General features: G+C 38.5%; 1 protein-coding gene across 2 annotated transcripts in view; it reads left to right on the forward strand.

Annotated features, from left to right (window-relative positions):
- The first annotated feature begins 3984 nt into the window (after positions 1–3984).
- The window catches only part of DENND6A (DENN domain containing 6A), a 29543-nt gene continuing 9268 nt past the window's right edge, over positions 3985–24259 (forward strand). The window contains exons 1-15 of one of the 2 annotated variants that reach the window (XM_075513812.1): positions 4126–4389; positions 7179–7217; positions 7310–7352; positions 10843–10955; positions 11975–12055; positions 12436–12541; positions 13679–13758; positions 15264–15326; positions 16001–16056; positions 16400–16522; positions 16697–16792; positions 20076–20170; positions 21996–22061; positions 22154–22218; positions 22849–22938. In XM_075513812.1, the coding sequence (XP_075369927.1) occupies positions 4204–4389; positions 7179–7217; positions 7310–7352; positions 10843–10955; positions 11975–12055; positions 12436–12541; positions 13679–13758; positions 15264–15326; positions 16001–16056; positions 16400–16522; positions 16697–16792; positions 20076–20170; positions 21996–22061; positions 22154–22218; positions 22849–22938 (1302 nt within the window). In that variant the 5' untranslated portion in view covers positions 4126–4203. Of the gene's footprint in view, positions 4390–7178; positions 7218–7309; positions 7353–10842; positions 10956–11974; positions 12056–12435; positions 12542–13678; positions 13759–15263; positions 15327–16000; positions 16057–16399; positions 16523–16696; positions 16793–20075; positions 20171–21995; positions 22062–22153; positions 22219–22848; positions 22939–24259 lie in introns of both variants that reach the window. The other variant, XM_075513811.1, reaches the window with a different exon arrangement.

Raw genomic sequence — 24259 nt, forward strand, 5'->3', positions numbered from 1 at the left:
ATGTCAAGACGGCAACAATCCCATTTGAATTTTGGATAGCTGTTTGTTTTAGGAGCTGCTGAATACATATACATTCTACAAACGTGTTCTCTAGCAGTGTGCTTCTGTCCATGCTGGTGTATCGTGAGAAGTAAATGGAGCAAGATCACGTCCTTGGAACGATGATCATTACTGGAAAACAACAACAGGTATTTGCTAACAGGTTATTTGCTGGTTTCATGATCGCGTTGAAAAAGAGCCGCATTATCCTAGATGAATAAAGATCATAGCTAACACCAAGCCTGTAATACATCTAAGAGCTGATTTATGCTTCAGTTTTAACTGTGAACTTCACTGCACAGTGTTTCAACCACTGTATGTAAACCACTTTGTAAAAGATTCTGTACAGATACAGACACTGGTATGTATGTGTCTGACCGCTGAGTCCCTCTGCTTCCAGTGGCAGTGATCACATAAAATCCTTTTTATAAGCTCACCAAGCTCCTCAAAACTTATTAGGACTTTACTCCCCGCTACTCTTGTTGGAAAACTTTGTTCAAAACCTTATTTCTCCAGTGATTAGAAAATTTATGCTAATTATCAGCCCAGATTTATTCAAGGGTGGTTACACTTTTTTTATTGTAGCACTGTCATTGTTATTTTGTTTCAGACTTATTTTCTGTTCTTGGTCTTTTAACTCCCTGACTGATTATATAAAGAACAATTGTTTATCTTTCAGCATTAATTTTGAAAGAATAAGCAACTCAGCTGGTTTAATCCTCTCTTGTCAGGTAGATTCTCCATTTATCTCGTGTTTGTTCAGACCCTTCCCCGCTCCTATTTCTAGTTTGCATTAAAGTTATTAAAGATACCCATACCCAGTGTACAAATGAGTATCTTGCTAACATAACAGACAATTATATTCACATAATATACATAGGAAGCATACATAGAATATACTATTTAATTTATATTATATATTAAATATATGCATGTTATATTTATACAGTTATATAAAATATATTGTTTATAAATATGCTGTATGTATCCTATCTATTTATACATTTATAGCGTGTTGATAATATATGGATATGGTATATATAAATAAGTATAACGCAACATGCATACTATTAATACAGTATTATGCTAATATATGACTAATTTTACAGACAATGTTTCTTAATTTCTAATGAAATGAGGTGAGTTGGTATATCTGGCATTTTCACTGCTTTATTGTTTTAGTAGAACGCAGTCATCATGTAACCAGCTCTTGGTTGCTTTTCTGTTAAAATGAGGTTGACTTTTTGAAATGTTTGATGTTTTCTGTGGCTGTCTGAAAAAGAAGAAAAAGTGTTTTAAAAATAAGTATGACATTTCTGTTTGTTTGTTTTAAATAAATGCATTTATTAGACCAGATCTGATTTTCAGATACAAATAAAGTATTGCTTTAAATTGAAATCTCAAGGCGGTGGGTGGAGGGGGGAAGGTGAGATGAGCAGAAGCTGTTTATCCAATTCTTTGGTGTTGTTCAGTGGATGTGAACAGTCTGCACAGTCACTCCCTACCGAAGCTGATGGAAATTGGCCAGCCAGCAGCCAACACAACCTTTGCTGCTACCTGATAGAAAGCGTCCTGCTGAGAGAGGCGGGATGGAAGGGTAGAGATAGCAGCTGGAGGAGAAAGATAGAGGGTGGAAGCAAACAAGATAGGCTCAAATGCTGAACGGTGTTGGCTCTTCAGTATCCAGCTGTTCCACGTAGGCCTATACTCATTTTTATTCCAGCAACTGACATCACAGGGGATGCTTTTTCTAGAAGATACTCTTGTCCAAACCCTGCCGAATATTTATATGAACAGATTGCTGTCTGTCTGCAAAATGAGACAGAGTTCATAGAGCTTTGTAAGGGCAATTTTCGTATGCAGAGCCCTACTATTTCATGACGCTGTATTGAATTCGTAGCAAAGCATTCTCAGTTAATAGATTCCCAGCTTTGAAGTCTGTATTTTGTCCTGCACTGATATGCTTCTTGAAGGAGAAAGCAGTCAGTCTTAGTTGTTCTAAACGTTACAATACTTAAAATACATGCAGAAATATTTTTATTCTTTTTCTTAAACAACTGATGTCCTTTCTCAACTGAGGAGGATCATCACATTTTACCAAAACTAAAATGTATTTGAAATGGCTAAGCAAAAATCTTCCTGAACTAATGTTTCCCTGGTAATTAGGAATATCTCCAGCAGGTGAGAATCCTCTCTTTCTCAGTGACTTCCTTCTCCAGGATGGTGTCTCTATTCTCTAAACTTTCTCCTGCCAAAAGATTATTTCTGTTAAGCATCAAGTGGAATTAAGTTATTGGTCATTGTTTGTTTCACAAAATGAGCAGAGAATATCAGTCTAAGTACTTTATTCTTCTTACTTTACTTGTATATATTTATACTTTTTATTCACATGAAAACTTACAAATAGATGCCAGCAAAAACTAGAAGGGAATGCATGATAATAATAGCTAAAATGTTGTTCTGCCCATGATACCAAGAATGTAAACAAGGGAAAGTGTAAAAATATACCCAAGGGAAGGCTTGTGAGGAGCCGTGAGGTGATACCTTTTCTTAAACCCAGTGGTAAAAGCTTTTGGCCAGGCCCCATTTCAGCTCTTAAATGGAGCAGCAGATGAAATACCACTGCAGGGTCATTGCTCTGAGTTTAACCTGATGAAGCTAAGTCTTAGTCATCTCTTACTTTGGATAGTAATCTTTCACAGAACTCGCGAGTTAACTGTTGGGAAAGTTTGTGAGTCTTGCGTGGCGTCATGGTAGAATACCCAAAGCAACCAGAGGCAGCGAGAGCCTTCCTGGACGGCCGCTCCCACTGCACGCTACCTAATGCCGTTGAGATCTTAGTTTATATCTAAAATTCACTTTGCCACTAATGGTTTATAACTGAAGGCTGCTGTATCTTAAATTATTACAATGATAATTTTGCGTATTATAATTTTGTCTGAGTTACATGTTTGTTCCTCCTTTGTCTAGGAAATCACTGTAATGATCAAAGCATACTTTAATTTCTAGCAGTTTGGTTTTGATAAACAAATGTTGTTAATGGGTCTTAAGGAAACAGCCCTTCTAAAGAGTCATAAATTTTCTATTAAGTGTGTATAGATGTGGTATCTTGGTTTTAATATTTGCAACTTCTATTGGGAAAAAACGGCGTGTAGTAGTTCAGGCAACCATCCTGTCTGCATCTACTGCGGTTGGAGCTGTTCTGGCAGCAGTCAAGCCACAGTCTAGTGTGAATAACTAAAGAATAAGAGTTACAGGTGCGGGGTGGTGATTTTTTCTGTTTAATAAGGTAGCTATTTAGCGCTTTCAACTCCACAAAATGTTTCCTACTGAAATATAGATGGGACGTGGACTGTGCTGAAAGAGTGTTTGAAAGCTCTTACATTATTAAATAAAGAGCTTGGCTTTTGGTTAAGGCACTAAAATAGGTTTTAAGAGATTTGGATGCTTTCACTTGTATTCTTCCAGTTTCCTGCACAGGGTAAGGTTGTCCGGCCATCAGCCCGTGGGGTATTTCTGCCTGACTCCTGAATGATGCCCAGCGTTGTGTGGGACGTGATGCAGACATGCCTCTTAATTACCGAGCCGTAACCTTGCCCAGGTGCTGTTCACCGACATGGCAAACAGGGAAAGAAAACTGTGGTTATTTGCCTGCGGAAGTTCCCCCAGGCCGGCACCCTCCCGCAGCACCAGTGCAGACGGGTAATCCGCTCTGCAGGCCCAGGCTGCTCTGCCTCAAGCCCCCTGACAAAGGAGGGCGACCTTCTCCCTCAGAGCAAGCTGCACAGGCCAGTCCCCTGCTTGCCTACAGCTCAGCACCGGTGCGAGCGCGGGCTGTTCGTGAGCGCGACGTGCGGGGCGTGGGTCCGCCCGGCCCGGCCCTTGCGGGCCGCGGGGTGGCGCTGTCTGCCCCGCAGCGGGGGGGGTTGTTCTGCGCCTGCCTCTCCCCCGCGGTAATGGTTTGGACTCGCCGGCTCCGGTCGCCCCCTTTCTTCTTGTGCCCGCTTGGACTCTCCCGCTTCAGGCGGCTCCAGTCCCCGGGGAGCGCGGAGGAGGCGGCGCGCCGGTGGTCACGTGACTCCCCGCGGCGGGGCCGGGGCCGAGGCCGGGGCCGAGGCCGGGGCCGGCGCGGCGGCGGCCGGGCGGCGCGGGGCCGGCAGCGCCATGTCGCTGCGGGAGCGGAGCCCCAGCGGCGCCGTCGAGGCCGGGGAGGACGCGGCGGCGGCGGCGCTGGCGGAGCCGGACGGTCCGGAGCGGTGGTTGTCGGTGCTGCCCTGGGACCGTTTCTCGGCCTGGCTGCACTGCGTGTGTGTGGTGGGCTTCGACCTGGAGCTGGGCCAGGCCGTGGAGGTGCGTGAGGCGGCGGGAGCGCGGCGGCCGCCTCGGTGGGCTCGTGGGCACGGTTCCCGCCGGGGGCGGGCGGCTCTGCGGCGGGGCCCCGCCGGAATCGGGCACTTCCTCTGGTGCCGGCGTTGCAGGGCGGCGGGGGAAGCTCGGCGGTGTGTGAGGAGAGCGTGGTTGTGCAAAATCCCGAAAGGCGACTGGGGGGAGGGGGGGTTGCGGGGGAGCCTTTGCCAGCGACAGCCGTCACGGAGGTGAGCTTAAATATCTTCAGGCAACTGTTTTCATTGTGGTGGTTGTCACGTCAGTGTGCCATTGCGAATGGTTTTCACCTCGTGCCAAGAGTTGTGTTAAATACATCGTCAGCCTTCTTTATATACGAATAGCACTGATTTCCGTGACATCTAGATGTTAAAGATTTTAGAAGAGTATAATAGCGTGAATGCAAGTAGTCTTCATCACTAACAGTTTTCTCCAGATCGCGAAGGTATGCGAATAAATTATCTGTATGTTTGCAGCATTTCCCTTGCACCATTAGGTGAATGTCAGCCTGTGACGATGCGTTAGTGACGCTGCCACAAAGTGCAGGTTTTTAACTCCCTGCTGCTTTTTGCCACTGTGCAACAGGCGAGCGTCTACGAAATTGCATGGTGGAACTGCATTAGGGAACTGATCGGGCTGAAAAATAAGCTAGAAAGAATAACTATCATTTGGATCAGTTTCACATCCTGTTTCACCATATTCACCATATGACTGTGCAGCAAACAGTTGGTGTGCAGGGAAAAATGTCTTATTCTTTCTTTCTTTTTTTTTGTTAAAGTGGTGTTAGCATAAATGTGAGGCAGACTGGCCTAAAATTCAGCTATGACAATATTTAAAATACATAATTGATATGCATTGTTGGCTGCAAGAGAAATGCAAATAAGAAACTGGCATACTCTGCTAATTATCTAAGTTATATTCACTTGATGTTACAAGGTGTTGGCCACAAAGACAAGAAGTTCTTTGGAACCTGTGACTTCAGCAGGTAATGGGCTCAGTGGCTCAGGGAAGCACAGAGTAGCCTCTGTCCTGTCTCAAACAACTCTGTTAACAGTCCCATTAATTTTAGTTGAACGGACGCATAAAATGAAACTTAAAATGTCTACGTAACTGAGGCCTGAGTTTATTCTTCCTGCAACAACATAACTGAAAAATTAACTTTTATTTTCATTGGAATCCTTAACAATTAGGTCACTTAACACTACAGAGTATTAAAAGACATGGAAATGCAAAGCAAGCTTTTCTATTGTCGCACATCCACACAAAAGATGGTGGTTTATGTCTTTCATGGAAACTCCTTAGAAAGAAGCAGCTCCTTGCCCAAATCTGCAGTTCTAGAAGAAAGTTCTTATGACTGTGTTTGAGGGGAAGAGCTACCAAGGTTATACCTCCTGCAATAACCACACTTTTCAAGTTAATATTCTTTCACCTACAAATTAGGCTTTTTTGTTTTGTTTCCTGTCCAGCAAGTTAGACTATTATTTCTGAGGGGAAATAAAATACATGTAAAGGACATTTATCTGATGGAGGCAAACATTTGGAAACTAGGAAGTTATGGTCTCCGCTCATTCTGCTTCTTTGTGTTTCCCTTGCAGTCTTGTCTCTTCCCCTTTGTGCTTTTGATAGGCAGTTTCATCTTCAACACCTTCTGGTGATGAGCAGCAGGCATAGCAGAGCTCCCAGGAATGGTGTTCATGCTCTCTTCAATTTGGATTTCTTTAGTAAGGGTGTTCAGAACATTGTGAAATCTGGTAAAGCTTCACCTGGGCCGTGCTTACTTTCATTATCACTGCATCATTCTGACATGGCCATCCACGCAGGTCAGAAAGGCTGGGCAGATGTGACAGGATAGAGGTGACAGTTACAACTGCTGTTACTCCTCTTGCGTTGACTTCTGAGAAGATACACCGGCTAGTGAGGAAAAGGAGTGTGAACTGAAGTCTGGTCTGTACTCCAGTCACCTGGCTAGATGCAGGTCATTTCAGCATCATTCAACAGCTGAAAAAGTTACATTTGAGTGTATTGCTTAGCATAAGATAGCGTAGGAAAATGTGAAGAGATTAAAAAAATATGATGATAGGTTTACTGAATGCAGCATGCAGGTGTTCCACCCATGGGTCTACTTTTTTGCTTTAGTTATACTAATAGTATGTTGTATGCCTGGACATGGTTGGATAGAGGGCTGAGGGAAAAAGAAATGAATCAGGGACTTCATGGCCAGGGGACAGAAAGCCTGCTTAGTCAGAGCCCAGCCAGTGGATATACTTGTTGTTTTCTGCAGAGTAGGGTAGTGTTCTGTTATCGGGAGATACGTCACTTATGTTTTGTCGAACAAGATTAAATTAGATAATTGTGATTACTCCCACCTAACTCCATTGCAACAGATTTCGGACAATAATGTGTTGTTGGCTTTCTATGGAATCATCTACTGCATTTCTCATGTACAAGTTAAATCTAAAGGGGATAATCTTGCTCTCCTTTGAGACCTGTTGCACCAAAAACCTGAAGTACTCTGAATTTTTTAATGTATCTGTATGGTCTCCAACTGGCATCCAAAATACCTTGTAAAGATGGGTGATCAAGTTAGCTTAAAAGCATATTAAAAATAAGAACAGAGACATAATATTAATAGTTTATCATTGAAAATAGCCTAGGGCTAGGCAGGTATTTGAGGGTTGTTACATAAAAATATTTAATAGAAGCTTACTGCTTATACCCAGTTTATTTTCAAATAAAATACTACTTTTTTCCTGTAGGTAATATATCCTCCACATTCAAAACTCACAGATAAAGAGGTAAGCCATGGTTGCTGTATAAGTATATAATTTGTTTTTAGTTTAGTAATTTCAGGAAATATAACAGCTCTCTTCTTTTCCCCACCCTTTAGAAAACCAATATTTGCTATTTGTCTTTTCCAGATTCTAATTCAGGTAAGTGCTTCCTTCACTCTGTAGTCATCTGTTGTTGGACTAAGCTATGTTAAAAAAGATAGAATTTGACAGTATAAATTCATGGTCTTAGATTAAATACTTACATGAATACCTTAATATTACAATACAGAGAAGTTGGAAATAAGGTTAAATATAAAACTGTAATTGTCTGTATTGCAGTAAGGTCGGAGAACTCTTTTTTTTTTTTTTTTTTTTTAATTTTTTTTATTTTATGTAAATGAAATAGCAGGAATGTGAATGTCTAAGACCTTCCAGGTGACACACATGCAGATGTTTCAGAATACTTTGCAAATAAAGAATGAACATCTTAATCTCGCTTTTAAACAAAATAATAATAATATTGTCATTGTAGAGAGAAGTGTAGGCACAGATTTCAAATGGTTTAATAAAGCAAATGGAAGGGATATGGAACTATCTCCTCATAAAGGAGTAAATGTAGACTTTCTAAATTTGTAACAGTGAAACTAACTTTTAAATTCAAAAGCATTTAGAAAGAACAGTTGTGAAGGGAAACCCTTGGCTATGTTATATCTTCTCTGTTCTTGATGCTTCGGTTGCTGTGTGTGGTCCTGCTTGCTAAATTCTTCTTGAATCTAAACTTCTACTGTTCTGCTGCCAAAGAGAAATTGGAGGCATGTGGCTGATGGCTTGGACCACCTGCAAAAAGATATGGCAGAAGTACAGACACTTCCTTTCACATATCTCTTTACAAAAGTCAAAACCTGTAGCAACAGACTTGTCCCTATAACTAGTCTTACTCTGTGCTTTCGGTTGCCCTGCAGCATAACAACTCTGATATGGGGTGATGCGGATGTGTGCTTTTAATATGTGCGTGAGCTCTCTCTTACGTAATTTTACAAAATATCTTCACTAATTTTTCCCCTTTGTCTTAATGTCATTAAAATTAAGATATTTTCTCTGTTCTTGATAACCTGTACGTAAATAGAGGAAGAGCTTCTTCCTATTACTGAAAGAGAAGATGAGTTAACTGTATCTTATTACTGTCGTTAATCGTTATAAATCTGTCCAGCCTTCAAAAGGTGTATTGAAGGTACAAAATAATGCATTAGGAACAAAGGCTGTTTTTTTTTTTAGGCAGAATACATATATGTAAGGAGGGTTTACTTTCAGCAGGAAAAAAACCTAACCTTTTTGCTTTTTATAATGTCCCTATTAAAGTTCTTGATTGTTCTTAGTAGGCTGAAGTTTCCAATGAGGTAGAGGGATTACCTGTGTAAAACCTGCATTCTAGAAATTAGCTGGGAGTGTATGCTATCTGTTATGATTTATTTTTTCATCGTAGGCCATAATATAAAAATAAAAGCTTTGTGTAATATAGCAGTGAAGGAAGTTATTAGCTTGCAGCTAAATTTGACATTAGTCTTTCCTAGGTTTTCATGGCTTACAGATCAGTTCAACTTTTTTTTTTTCTTTTACAAGAACGAATAGATATTATTCTAGGATTTGTAGTGACAATGAATTTAGGGGGAAAAATGGTTTTAATCAGGTACTGGATCGGGACACTTTTTGTGTTTTTAAGCTAAGTTTTCTAGTACAGTTATCTTTAAAATAATGCTTTTGCCTTTTCTGCATGGATAGTTGAAGAAAGAATAGACATTTACCAGTCTTTTCAAATTCTACGTACTGGAATAGCTTGTTCCATAAGAAGCCATCATATTCTGAATGATATTTCAACATATTAATGATTAAGGGTAACTTACTTTTAGGTCTTCTGTGTATAGCTTTTTATAGTAGCTTTTTTTTATTATTATTATTTGGATGAAGGGAGCTAGCTATGAAAACTTGGAGCGAATATTTAGTGCTTTGTTATTGACCTGTGCTGTGTTTTTTCTTGTTATGATTGGATCTGTATTGCTAAGCACTTGCTTTAGTTACCCGTTTGAATTGGGTGGTTATCCCATCATACAATGGTTTGCTACTTTTGGTTTTATCTTGGTGCATTTGTGGATTTCCTGCTGCAACTTCAAGGGGTTCGGAGGCCTAGACCTGCATGCTCTGAACAGGCCAGTATTAATGTACACCACCAGCTGCACAGCCGGTGAATTTGACTGAGGGTTCGGGCCATCTGTGGTTGCTGCAGCAGTGTGTATGTGGCTGAAAGAGAAGAAGATGAAATGGAGCTTTTAAGTCTGAAGAACAGTTATCTGGAGAATGGAGCTCTGCCTTACTGTTTAGTCAATTAGCACTGGCCGATGTAAGACAGGACAGCTGTGAAGAGTTCAGATGATCTGTAGCGACATCGTGATTTTTTTCCTGGAGGTCTTTGCAAATTACGTCCAAAAGCTGTAAGAGCAAAGCACTAGTGAAGAAGTTAGATTCAGTATGGAGAACCAAGTGCACTTTGCCAGCTGGAAACTTGCTGCTCTAACAGTAGCTATCGTTTTAACAGTAGGTTGGTTTTTATAGGCACTTATATGAATGTTTACGTTGTTACGGTGAAGATAGTCTGCTTACCACAGGCCGGCAATGCTCAGCAGGTTGTCCTTCAATTGATTGTGTTCATATTAATAACACTGCATTCCAAAGGAACTTTTTTTTACAGGTTTGCTAGAATGAGTAATGTGCCTGCGTGTTCTTAAGATTCTAGCAGTCCCCCTTATCACTATTCCCGTGAACAGCACATTCTATTCAGCTTAAATAGCTTCTACTGGAACTGAAGCTTTTTGGGAGCTTCTCTTTTAACAGCAGACAACACTTGCAATGGCAAGAACACAGCCATGAGAGTATCAGAGATACAAGTTCTGATACTTCAGTTCTCATGTTCCACCTGGAGAAAGTGTCTTTGATATCTGATACAAACTTACCCCACCTTTATTTTCAGACTGCAAATAGTCAATATACTTAGTTACATTTTGCTTTCAGAAATTAATTTTGATAGAAATGAAGGGAAACTTCACTCCTTGGGAGTATTGCTGGGAAGTAATACTCAGTTTCACTCAGTTTTCGGCAGTTAGTTTTGCATCTTTCAAAAATACTGAGTCCTAGGCCTGCACGTGGAGTTATAAGAGATCAGCATAATACACTCCTGCGGTGTGACTTATCTATGAACTGTTTGGTGTCAGAAGAAGGTTAAGTGCAGTCATTCAACGGAGAAATGGCATGTGGTTAAGATAATCAGAACTATACAGGCAGACCAATAAAATGTAATAACAATGGGAGGACAGCCATTAGTAGAGCTGTTTAAGGACGTGACAGTCTAATAAATTTACTGCGAGGCTGAGTGAGTTTGTCTTTTCATGTTGAAGGTAGGCTATTTATTGTTGCCAAAGATGCCAAATTGTTCACTTATAAAAATATATAAATGGTCACAATAGCAGGGCACAACAGCAGTGCAAGATAAATGAACCAAAACTATTTTACCTCTTCAGCTGTAGACAAGTCCTCATGTTAAACATGGCTCAAACTCAGAATACTGTCTATTTGTTGTTTATCTCTTCCCCCTATGTAGGTTGTCTTGGGGACACACAGTTTTGTTTTAGATTTCGACGGTCTCCTGGAAGGAAAGTCTCATTGTGTTGTTTTCTGGACCAATTGGATAGAGATCTACCAGTTTACTTAAAGGTTGGAAATAAGAAAAAATGAAGTTAATTTCTTCTGGATAATGTTAATTTATGGGTCTTCGTGCTTAAATTTAATGCTTGAAAAACAAAATCTCTGAACTGGATGTCCTGAAAGACAAAGCTCAGCAAATGCTTTTTGTAGCATGTCATTATCATAATAACTAATAATTAGTTCCATTAACTATTCTTTAAGTTTTCTTAACTGTGGGTTTTGGACTGCAAGGAATTAAATTGAAGAACAGACCTATTTTGTTACTGACTAGAAACCTGTAGATCAAATTGTAAAAACCGTTACCTCATTGGAAATCTGAGGTGCTTTATAACTTTAAAAAAAAAAAAACCACACACAACATTTTGAGAAAAAATTTGAGATCTGTCTCTCTCTGTTTCCACCCTTCCTTTTTTGAAGATGGAGAGGTTATCTGAAAGAGGTAGTGGCCAAAAAGTTGTTCTCAGCATGTCCATTGAGGCCTTTACCTGTGCTAGCAGGAGTCTGATTCTCAAACTCAATTTAGATCTGTTTGTGTGGCAAATACTTGAAATCCTGTTTGTAGGAAGGATGAAGCTGATGTTTTGTCTTTGAAATGTGAGAGCATGCTTCCTCAATACTTCAAGAATCTTTTATAAAACGAATGCATTGAAAGACTAGTTTTTCTCTTTTCAAGTCAGGGCTTTAAGGTTTTTAACTGCTAAAATCTTTTTAGTGCTACTTTGTAAAATTATGAGTGTTGATTTATTCCTCAGGAATTTAATTCTATTTTTGCTTTCATTGTGTGTCAGGAGAATGTAGGTATAAAAATAGTAAAGCCAGAAAGCACAGCTGTTTCCACACACTGGTGTTTTCTTATTGAAGTACTTATTAAAAAAGTAACGCCAATAAACAGAGTAATCCTTCTAGTTTATTGTATCTAATCAACTTTGGAGCTTGCAGGGAAATAAGCTTTTAAAATGCATATTAAATACTTCAGAAAGAAGGACGGTATAAGGTTGTTGTGTTGAATTCTTTCCTTTCTTTTGCAGAAAGATCCAGCATATTACTATGGCTATGTATATTTCAGACAAGTTCGAGACAAATCATTAAAAAGAGGCTATTTCCAGAAGGTAATTTCAATTCTTTTAGGAAAATATTAATTCAGAAATTAATTATTTTTCAGTGACCTCAGAGGAGCAGGAAGAGTATCTTGCTCTCTTAACTAAATTCATTGCTGATTTACAGTAAATGGTCTAATTTTACATCAGCTATGCTATGTTCCAGCTGCACTGTCAGAACAGATTTTTTTTGTGTGTGTTTAAAAACAAGAAGTTGGGAACTTTTGGGAGTTGTTTGTTTGCAGTTGCCTGTGGTCAAATGTGTGGTTGGCTTGCATGTGTGAGAAAAATCACACTTGACGTTCTCTGAGGATAACCAGTAGAACTGCAATAGAACTGAGGGAAAGGGTTTACTTAAAATTATATTTTTGTTTTGTTACTCTTTATTCCAGTCGCTGGTCCTCATCAGCAAACTACCTTATGTCCATCTCTTTCGCACCATGCTTAAGCAAATAGCACCAGAATATTTTGAAAAAAGTGAAGCTTTCCTGGAAGCAGGTAGTGGAACTATTATGTTGTTCTGGAAGAGGTCCTATAATGTCACATACTTCTTTTGGAGAAATAACAAAACAACACTGTCACATTCTAGTTTGCGTTTCTGTGTTCTTGCAGGGTAGAGGGTTGAAACTTTAGCAAACTGGCTTGATTTCTGGATCATTGAACAGAGCAAATCTAAGTTTGGATCCCCCATGGGAGAGTTGAAGGTCCCTCCGAAACACCATCTCGGATTTTGTTGTATGTTTCAGGACGAGCTGTTCAGCACAAGTAGCTGATGGCAATCCTTAGTTTGTACTCTTTGCAAATTGAGTCCTTTTGGGCATTCTGACAACTTTTGTTAAGCAGCTGTACAAATGTCACCTTGCGTGGGGGTTTTTTCTGTAATTTTTTTTTTTTTTTTCCAAAGGGAAAAAGCAGCAGAGCAGCACTGATAACAGGTGCCTCGGCCTTACTGTAGAACTTTGAGCCAGAGGGCCAAATGGGAAGGTTATTTGCTCTTTCCCTAGAAATGCTGTGTTCCTTATACTGTGTCTGCCCTATACAACATGCGTGTCTTTGTGCTTTCACTGAGCAGCAACTTGTGGAAACCATTCTTGATGAAGAAATTGTATTTTTTAATCACCTGTAGATAAACAGGGTTTTTTGACAGGTTGTGTTATGAACAAAATAAGCTCTGCAGAAACTACTATAATTAGTAATGATATTCATAATTGTTTACAACAAAATGGTGTAAAAGTTTCTAGCCAAGCTAGAAAGCTAGCTTTTTCCTTAACTATTTGTGTTTCTGTTCTACAGTAGCTAATGTACATAAATGTGTGTGTTCTTTTCAAAGTTTCTTAATATGGTTTCTCATAGAACTTTTCTTCAACTAATTGTGAGTCTAGTTGCTACAAAAATGGAAGACCAGAGGATACTGTTTTCTTGAAAAACTTTATAGTTCTAACGAAATAATATACTAAGAACATCAAAGGCTGTAAAACTTCTTTAGAGTTTAGAGTGATCAAGAGAGAAGGAGAACTATTGTGGGCTATCAGCACTAATTTAAAACTGCAGTGTGCACAAAGGTGACTACAATATCACGGGTTATAGCATATATAAACAAGTTTAAAATTATACTTTTTTTTTTTTGTCTTTAAGTTTGTAGCGATGTTGATCGTTGGCCACCACCAATTCCAGGGAAAATACTGCATTTGCCTATTATGGGTATTATAATGAAGGTAAATACTCCCACACTTATTTTTCTCTGAGGGTGTTTTCCCCTCCATTTACTGTATAGGTACTCACTGTATTCTGCCTTGTCTTCAGTGTCTCGTACTTCAGAAGAGGAATAGATGTATACTCCACTCAGAGTGAAGGTCTGGGAGATCTTGATTAGGTTCCTTGACTGGGGGGAGGAGGGGAGGATCTTTTACGGTGCATAAGTTAACATGTAATTTTTTTAGATATTAGAAAGCGATGTTTCAATACAACTACTAACTGGAGTATCTATATTATCCTTCTGGAATTCTAGGATACTTTAATGCTAATTATATTTGTCAAATCAAACATTAAGTAACACTTCAGAATACTGAGAATTAAGTTCCAGTCAAGCAAATTAAATATACCAATTAAAATCATTCTTGTGTCTGAAGTTTGACAAGTAAAAATCTTTTTTGGCCCACACACCAGAAATTAATTTCTTGGTCTGTTGAAAATTTTCAATGATAGTGAAATATGTCTCAAGAAAGCTATTAAAGAAGTTGTATCTAGTGCATGGGGAGGAACTGTAGAGGTTAAATGGTGGCTAAGAACTGGGCCTCAGGGAGCCATAGCATCTTCATATGTAATGCAATTAAATGGATTTGATGGATCCAGAGGTTACAGTCGGAAGTACATTCTCAGCAGATACTCTCAAGTTTATGGCTAGATGCATGTATATCACCAGGGGGAGGAAGGAGAAGTTTCTGAAGCTGTTCTGAAAGCACAAATTTAATACAGCGGTGTTCTGGATGCTGAATGATTATGATGAGTATCAGATATGTCTTGTTTGGCTATTGCCTGCATTTATCTCATTAGAAATTCTCATCCATGAGAGTTGAAATTGCGTTCCTAAACTGAGTAAAGCCATAATTACCATCTTCAGTGATATTGTCCCTGGTTTTTTACACTGCTTGGGCAGTCAGTTTTAATTGTGTATAAATTACATCCATTTGTGCACACCAGCTTCCAATGTGATTAAATTTGTAGTAAAGACTTATAGATGTGGACTGTGAGGTCAGAAAAATACATTTATGTTGTTCAGTGTATTTGGGTTCTGTCTCATACCCACCGGGATGTCTGATGTTTCAGGAGAAGATTTTTTTCTAAAAATAATTCTGTACCACCTTAAAGCCCCATAACCTTATTTCAGATGGTTCTCTCCAACATTTAAACATATTTTTATTGAAATTATTGTAATAGTTGTGACTAATGTTATCAATAGTCTTTAACTGAAGTATAATTTTCATATTCTAATATTGAATTTGCAATGTGGTACTACTTAGTATTGCATATTGATTCCTGTAGCAATGATCTGTAGTCTTCAGCTATGTATTCATTGTTATGTGGATGTTCTGTAGAGTAAATTAGGCATCATGCTGTAGTATATCCTCTTTAAATGTTACATCTTGTCTGTAAGTCAGCATTGTAATTCTCTGCTGAATTTGATACAGGGAAAAAAAAAATCTTTCTTTTTCTTTCAAAGTTGCGGATTCCAACATATCGTGACAAGCCTGGAACAACGCCAATAGTACAGAATATGCATCAGGTAGAGATTAGATACTTCTATTTTATATAACACCAAGTCAAAGCTAAATATCTGCCTTCACTCTTTCACTTTAAACTTGTTCATAAAAGATTGGTAGCAAATCCTCATATACTTTGATAATAATGAAATCCACAGTCTTTGAAACTTTTGAGTGGAGGAGTCTAGAGTTGGATTCTTCATAGAAAAGGTATTCTAACCCAGTTACCCCAAGTACTTTAGAAGAGGGATGTCCAGCTCCTGGAAGAGGATAGTTGGCTGACAAAACTACTGAACTTGAACATCCTTTTAACGGGTGAGACTATACTAAACTAGGGGGTTTTTTGAGGATGAAAAGCGAATTACAAATCTTTAGCCATAGAAGATGGCTATAAAACAAATCTGTCTCTGCCTTCATGTGCTGCGTGACTGTTGTTTAAAACAGCTTCAGTATTTTACATCTTTTCTGGACTGAAAGTCGCATGCCTCTAAGTGGTGTGTGTGGGTTGAGGGAAATCTTGCTTTTAGCACGCAAATAGTTACTTGTGGAGATAATGTAGTACATATTGCGGTAGTACAGTAGTGGTAGGTAATTAGGGTATGTACCATCTACTGTTTGTAAGCATTTAAGGGAAACCATTTCATTTAATACCTAGGTATTCTGATGACTAAAAAACAAGCATTGCGATGTCTTTTAGGCAGATGCTCAGATCTCCATGGCTTTACTGACTGTTCATGAAGTAGACCTTTTCAGGTAGGAGTTTGGACTGATTTATTCCTAGTTGTGAATTCCCATAAGTCAAAGATTTATGACAGTTCCATAAGACATATCTCATAGCTTGCAAGCTAACATTTAGCAGTATTGTTTTTAATATTTTTTTTCTGTAAAGCTGGCTAAAAACCAATTCAGACAACATGCAGGCTGAAACTGCAATAAACAAGCAAGTTCATTAAACATTCCATTTTACAAGAGTATTTTCTATTTTTCAAATTACTATTAAATACTACTGCAAACTTCCTTTTTATCCAGTTCTTAACTGAATACATACTTCTTCTGGTTATGTTAAGTGTATTAAAATACCTTAATCTGTTCTTAGGTGTTTCTGTCCAGTGTTCTTTCACATTCAGATGCTTTGGGAACTAGTACTGCTAGGAGAACCACTTGTCGTGATGGCACCATCACCATCAGAATCTTCAGAAACCGTGTTGGCGCTTGTTAGGTAAATGTAGCGGAGCTTCCTAACTAATGCCCAAGTGAGTCATTGTAGATTGCAGCTGAGTGCAACTTCATATGATCTGAATATGAGAAAGCATTACAAATTTCAGATTTGCTTGTTTCTTTCATGAAACTTTTCACTGTATACATACAACAAGCTTCTCTTTCTCCCTTGCAGCTGTATTTCTCCATTAAAGTACTGCAGTGATTTCAGGCCATACTTTACCATACACGACAGTGAATTCAAAGAATATACAACTCGTACACAAGCCCCGTAAGTAAATCAAACTTTTTCTGAAGGTGTTGCTCAAAGCCACTTGTGACCATAAATTTGTTTTAAGATACTGCTTAACTATTCTGAATTTCTATCATTAGACAATACATTTAGACTCCTTATTTATAAGATTTATCTTAGAGAGTGCAGTAATTAGCTGTTTCAAGTTTTCGCTCCATTAGACAGGATAAAGAAGTTATGAAACAATGTCATAATTAAACTACATTTGAGCTTCATAGGATACTTGTGTACAGAATAAGTAAAACTGCAAATATGAAAGCAAGAAAAGTTTTTTGCTTTTCAGTAAAGGTTTGTCTATGCAACATGAGCTCCGTAGTGGCTCCTTGGGAAATTGTTCTGTAATTGTTTTTATTTTTAAGCAATTGCTAAACAAAGTGACTTCTAGAATTCAACATCCATACAGATGTTTTGTAAAGCTAATTCAGTCACTGTCCTAGTTGAGACAATAATTTAAAAAGTAAATGTCCCTTCAGTATATTTGTTAGAAAAATGTTGTAAATAATTCAGAAATTAAGATTCCTTTTTTTTTTTTTAAGAGCATGAGTCTACAAAAACAATTCTCTTTGAAACTGCTTTAAGGACACACTTTTCCCCTTATTTTTTTTTTTTTTTAATCCTACTCTTATTTTGAGAGCTTACGCCTCCAATATTTCTTATTATATGTTGTTTAAATGAAACTTGATTTGGGAATGGAGCGCATGTGTTAGATTCACTGATCTTCTTATAAACAAATTTTTTCTAATGTCTGAACAGGCAGTGGTTATTGTGTTGGGTTTTTTGTTTGTTTCATTGTTTTTTTTACTGTATTTTTTCCTCTCAACGGAAGTATTGCCAGAGATACAGCAGTGGAAAAACATACAAACATAGGCACTATGTTTCAGATTGTATTCCATGGGAATGGTTATGCAGTATGTAATTTAAGTTCTAAAAATAATCCCATGAAGAAGTTGGTTAAACTTTAGTAACCCATGTTTAAAAATTGCATCTGCTCCTCTGCAGCAAAATAGAAAGGTTGTTCAGTATATACGTTAGTATTTGAAATAGAGCTAGAATTGCTCTGGCTTTCTTACAGAAAACAAAAAAATTGGAAAGATTGGAAATATGCTTTTAAAGCAGTGGCTCTAAGAAGGGGAAGAATCGAGATGATGCAGAATCTGTGTATTTTATTACCTTTAGCAAGAGGGGAGCAAGGGGTATTTTTCATCTTGATGTTTGGATTTATCGTCCCTTTTCAGAAATTACTTCAGTGGTTTAAAATTAGAATTGGTTCTGATAAATATGATAGATCAAGGCTCTTAAAAGTGACCAAGAGCTTATCAAGTCTTGCTATTATATCACCAGTAGCAGTGAAACAAGATTCCTCATGATTTGCTACCAGTTTACCTTGACCTGAAGAATTTTTTTGTGTGTGTAAATGAAAGCCTTACTCGACTTTAACCCTCGGTCTTTAACCCTCCAGTTAGTAAAAGAATGTCAGTTTGCATACATTGGTCCAAACCAATTGTGTGTGAAACTTGCTTTTTGGTTCCCACAAAATAGGCATGAGAAGATGTAATAGTTGTGTTAAATTAGGCTAGGCTTCATCCATTCCTTGGGAGAAGGAGAGTGCCTATTGTTTGGGTTCTTTTGAGGCTCAGTTTCTTTCTTACGTGGATTCTTACGACATGACCGTGAAAAGAACATAAGATAAAACATCATAAATTGATTTTTCCAGAGTACAACAAAGGAATCTGTTGAGACCTTTTTATGGACGCTGGTCTTTATCATTGGTTTGGAAGAGAGACTATAAGTCATGTATGATAACACTGAAAAATGGTGAACAACATTTGTGAATCCCAGTGAATTTAAATCAATAATGCAAATGAGTTTAACAGGATTATAGAAACAGCAAAGAATAATGAAACTGAATTCAAGTGAGTGGGGAAAAATACATAGTATCTGGAATAAAATGTTTTCAGGTGAACATACGTGAACAGCAGTAGGACTTGGAAGAGTGATTTTTCTGGTGAAGGTTGAGTCAGTGACAAGCGAGAAAAGGCTTCTGAGAAACGGCTATAATTTGGTGCTGATCATTCTGAGATGGAATGGAGAGATGAAGACTGCTGTTTCCATAGCCCAGACATTATACTAAGCTACAGAGCTGTGTGATCAGATTTTTGTCCTATCGGTGAATGCCTAACGAGTTTTTATATATAAATATAGTTATAATTAGCAAGTGGAGGGAGGAATGAAAGTCAGAAATGTTTGTAGGTTAACATAGAAATTGATGTCCAGTTGCCATCGTGATACAGCTGGAAGAATTGAACAAAAATTTAAAGAAAGATTACTTGTTGTTTTTCTCCCCACCTTGCCTCGAGAAACGGGAAACTTAAGGATGGTGTACGGAAAGTGTTAAACTTTAGGATTTTTAAAGCCAATCTGAAGAAATGATGATCGCCTGTTTTTAATATGGCAGTTCCAATGAGGCTTGCAGTTACACTCTCTCCTTAGCTAACGTTTGCCTGTAAAATGGATGGCAGCCATTATACTGAAAAATATGTTGATATTTCATCATATTAGTGCTATAAATCCCAAATTCTGCAGCCCTGTGCTCTTACTGCCTCGTGTTCTCTGGGTGCCCCTATGCATCCTCAAAGCCAGATGCTAAGCACAGAGTAGACAGAAAAATCTGACAGGTTGTGAGCTTGGGCACAGTGCTATTAATGTGCTTGTACTTCATCGCTTGATAACTGCTTTTTAACAAAGAACGCTAAAGTGTCGGAAGGGAAGTAGGATATTAAGTGTCTCTTAGTCATGTCATCTGAGCAGTAGCTCTACTGAGAAGTCTTATACAAACAGCAGTCACGTTGACATGCACATTCAAGTACTGAGAGTTTGTTATAATCAAACCTTGAAAATTAGCAGTTTGTCTTTCAAATATGGGTCAGATTCCTGCTCATTTAAAAAAAAAAAAAATCAGATAATAAATCAGATAATACCCTGTTCTCATCATTGCAAATGGGCAGAATTTAGCCAAGAGTCTAAGCAGAAGATGTCACTTTTATTCTCTACTACCGTTTGGACTTTAAGGTACATCTGTGTTGTTATTTTCTAAAACTTAAAAACTTTGATAAACATACCGTGCTCTTACGTGCAACTTAAAATGTAACTCTTAAATACAAAAGGAAAATAATTTCAAGTTAAGAATTAAAGTTGACCTTTTGTATTCGTTAAGACAGAAGCTCTTACTGTCATATTTTAAACATTGTCATTATTTTTCTAGACCATCTGTCATTCTAGGGGTGACGAATCCTTTTTTTGCTAAAACACTTCAGCACTGGCCTCACATTATCCGAATTGGAGATATTAAACTTCCAGGTAAGTACAAGTATCTTCTACAATCCTGTGCGACAAGATCTAACTGTGTGCTTATTTATTTACAAACATACGTAATTTAGTTCAATTAATTTAGTTTAATACTAACCAGATCCTTATGGATGTAAATCTGTCGAGTGAAATTGGGCTCTTGAGTACTGTATGTCTTGTATTGCCAAATCTAGTATATTAAATGCAAAAGGAGGTAATGCTCATTGGTAAGAATGTTTTACCTTTTGCACAATCCGGTTTTTGTATCTCTACCAATAAGGTATTAAAATGAGAAACATAATTTATGACTGATGTTAATTTTAGGATGAGTTGAATGTAATAAATCAGTCAGAGCAAGTGCAGAGAAAGTAAACCCGTGTGAAAGTTAAGTTTGAATGTTACAATAATATAAAAAGTTGTTTGACAGTATTTTGATAATACATTTCTAATCTGGCAATATTCCAGTAATTATTAATTGTTCAAGTTGGATGATTTCCTTAAATGATTGAGTAGAATGTTAATGTAATCTTTGGATAACATGTCAATTGCTAGCCTGTAATAAAATACTGCAGTACTCTAATTATTATATGAAATTCCTGAATGCAGCTGTTTGCTGTGACAGGTTCACTGTTCTGTTCTGAAAGTGGGAATGCATAAATACCCAGTTAGGATAATACACCATGAAATTCCTTTTTGTAGGACAAGTTACATTCAGTTTCTGAATACAACAAATTAATTAAGGATTACATACTGTGTTCAATATAATTAAGCAAGGGTTTGCTTTACTTTAAAATATGCCTGTCCATGCTTCAGAATACCTGTGGGGGTTTGGGGTTGTGTGGGGAGGAGTTAGCCAGCTGCTGTGTAGTTAAGGTTTGGAAAGTAGAATCTTAATAAAACTATTAAACCTCTGCAAAGCCATATACACTGATTGCCTTCAAATTTTATATACGGTTTCAAGTATGAAACTCTAAAGTTTTGGTGCAGCTAACTGAAATGCTTAGTCAGGAAGTTCTAGAGATGTATCTGTCTGACCTGCCTTTAAAAATTCAAATTATATTTCTTCAGGGACAAAGAGAGGGCTTGTGATTTTTTTCGTTTGTTGGGTTTTTTTTATTTTCCTTTTCTCCCCACTCTGCAGTTTCAGTAGCAATTTATACTATTATCTTTTCTGAAGTTGAGCATCCAACTAGATCTAAGAGGAAGGTTCTGCTGAGGCTGCAAGACTGTTAACAGGGTTTAGGGTCTTCTGGCTGGAGAATGATGTATTTGAAAAACAAACCAAAAAAGCTTAGTTTGACCTATGGAAAAGGAGACTTAAATTCATTTTCTTACAACACTTAATCCATGACTACTGTTTTAATTTCTTATATACAATTTTTATTTTGGCCAGGGTACTAAAGATTTGTTCCTGAAAGCATTTACCCTAAGGGGAACAAAGGAAGATGGAATAAAATTTAAAATTAATGAAACAGTCATTCACTGCTATATAGTCAATATTTTTCTTTGGCTGCTTTGATTCAGAAGGTTGTACTTTTGATTTTTTGGTTTGGTTTTGTGTGGTTTTGGGGTTTTTTTTGTTTTGTTTTGTTTTTTCCAACAGGTAACCCTTATATAAAGTGAAAAGCCTGTATGCTGTTGTTCATATGTTTACCGGATGTTTCTGGATATATACTTGGATGCTTGTCAGTGTTGCTGATGCTTCATACAATATTAGAAAGTCTTCTAAATGAAAGTATCCGTTTCTAAAAATCAGTGCAATGGATGGCACATTAACTGTAGTATCTAGTAATAGGGGTGGAGATTTCAAGTAAGGTGGCTTTAAATGTTTTGGCAGGTGAAGTTCCAAAGCAGGTGAAAGTGAAAAAACTGAAGAACCTAAAAACTTTGGACTCCAAACCTGGTAATAAGTTGCTTCAGAGTTAAATTACCAGTATTTTAATTTTAAAAAGCATACCCCATTTTTCCTTTGGCTATATGCTGCTTTTTTTTCAGGTGTTTATACCTCTTACAAGCCATACTTGAACAAAGATGAAGAAATCGTCAAACAGTTACAAAAGGTAATACTGCAAGTCTCTTCGGAATGGAAATTGTTTTGTGTACTGTTGTATGGTGTTTTCATTTAAGGCTGAGCTCTGTCTACGTAACTGAAATGAAACTGGATTCTGATTCCTTTGCCCCAGTTCATAACTGAATAGATAGGTATACACCCTCATTGTAGAAGAAGGGCTGCTGCCTTGTTAGCAGTTTCTATAACAACATGAATGGTAGAACTCAAGTTAGCTTAATAATTTAGAGAATTGAAGTGATTGATCAGTTCGTCTGGTTTGGGTTTTCCACCCTCTGCCATCCCCCTCTAGTCTGTTTGGTCTAGAAGTCTCACGCATGAGGTGTGTAAGAATCAGAGCTTCCAAACTTTAATTAATTTGCACAAGTTTGTTTATAGAAATTTTTCTTTCTTTGAATTTATTTACACGAAAATAAAAAACCAGCAATTGAAGGGGATGACTGTGCAAAAGGACTTGACACTATTGCTTTCCTTTTGTGGTTCAGGGTAGAGGGTGCTGTGTGTAAGCTTATGGCAAATGAATATAGAAACACTGGAATAAATATTCTTAAAAAAAAAACCACAACTATGTACATATTTTGGGGTAACAGACTTACTGTGGTATTTTATTTCTTTTTTTAAGGGTGTACAACAGAAACGTCCTACAGAAGCACAGAGTGTGATTCTTCGGCGGTATTTTTTGGAATTGACGGAAAGTTTCATTATTCCATTAGTGAGTTCTTAGACTAATGGGTTTTTTACCTATGTAATATGAAGTAGCTTTTTTGGTGTTAGCCTGACTAAGTCCAGTAACTATCCAGTAACTGGCAGTGTGTCCCTGGGGTCAACACTGGGTCCAGTAGTGTTCAACATCTTCGTTAGTGATCTGGATGACGGGGCAGTGTGTACCCTCAGCAAGTTTGCTGGTGGTACAAAACTGGGAGGAGTGACTGATACACCAGAGGGTGATGCTGCTGTTTGGAGGGACCTCAAAAGGCTGGAGAAATGGGCTGACAGGACCCCCATGCAGTTCAGCAAAGAGAAGTGCAAAGTCCTGCACCTGGGGAGGAATAAACAGATGTGGCAGTATATACTGGGGCCGCCAGGCTGGAAGGCAGCTTTGCAGAAAAGGGTCTGGGGGTCCTAATGGACGTGAAGTTGAACATCAGCCAGCAATATGCCTTTGTGTTGTGGTTTAGCCCCAGTCGGCAATTAAGTACCACACACCCTCCCCCCCAGTGGGATGGGGGAGAGATTCGGAAGAGCAAAAGTAAGAAAACTCGTGGGTTGAGATAAGAACAGTTTAATAATTGGAACAACAACAACAACAACAAAAAAAATAAATTGTAATGAGAAGGAAAACAACAAGAGAGCGAGAGAGGAACAAAACCCGGGGGGGCGGGGAAAAAAAAAAACAGTGATACAACCCCTCGCCACCCGCCAACTGACACCCACCCAGTCCCCGAGCAGCGATCGCTGCCCCCGGCCAACTCCCCCCGTTTCTATAGTGCGCATGAGGCCATATGGTCTGGAATAGCCCTTGGGCAGCTGGGGTCAGCTGTCCTGGCCGTGCCCCCTCCCAGTTTCTTGTGCACCTGGCAGAGCACGGGAAGCTGAAAAGTCCTTGACCAGTGTGAGCACTGCTCAGCAACAGCCAAAACATCAGCGTGGTATCAATATTATTCTCACACTAAAATCCAAACCACAGCACTATACCAGCTATGAGGAAGAAAATTAACTCTATCCCAGCCGAAACCAGGACACCTTGAAGGAAAGAAGGCCACTGGTATCCTGGGCTGCATTAGGAGGGGTGTTGCCAGCAGGCTGAGGGAGGTGATCCTTCCCCTCTGTTCAGTATTGGTGAGGCCATACCTGGAGTATCATGTCCAGTTCTGGGCTCCCCAGTACCAGAGATGGAGCTACTGGAGAGAGTCCAGTGAAGGGCCACTAAAATGATTGAGGGGCTGGAGCATCCTTCATATGAGGAAGGGCTGAGAGAGCTGGGGCTGTTTAGTCTGGGGAAGAGAAGGTTCTGGGGGAGGATCTCATCAATG

This window comes from Mycteria americana, chromosome 11 (assembly GCF_035582795.1).
Source record: "Mycteria americana isolate JAX WOST 10 ecotype Jacksonville Zoo and Gardens chromosome 11, USCA_MyAme_1.0, whole genome shotgun sequence".
Classification (NCBI taxonomy): domain Eukaryota; kingdom Metazoa; phylum Chordata; class Aves; order Ciconiiformes; family Ciconiidae; genus Mycteria; species Mycteria americana.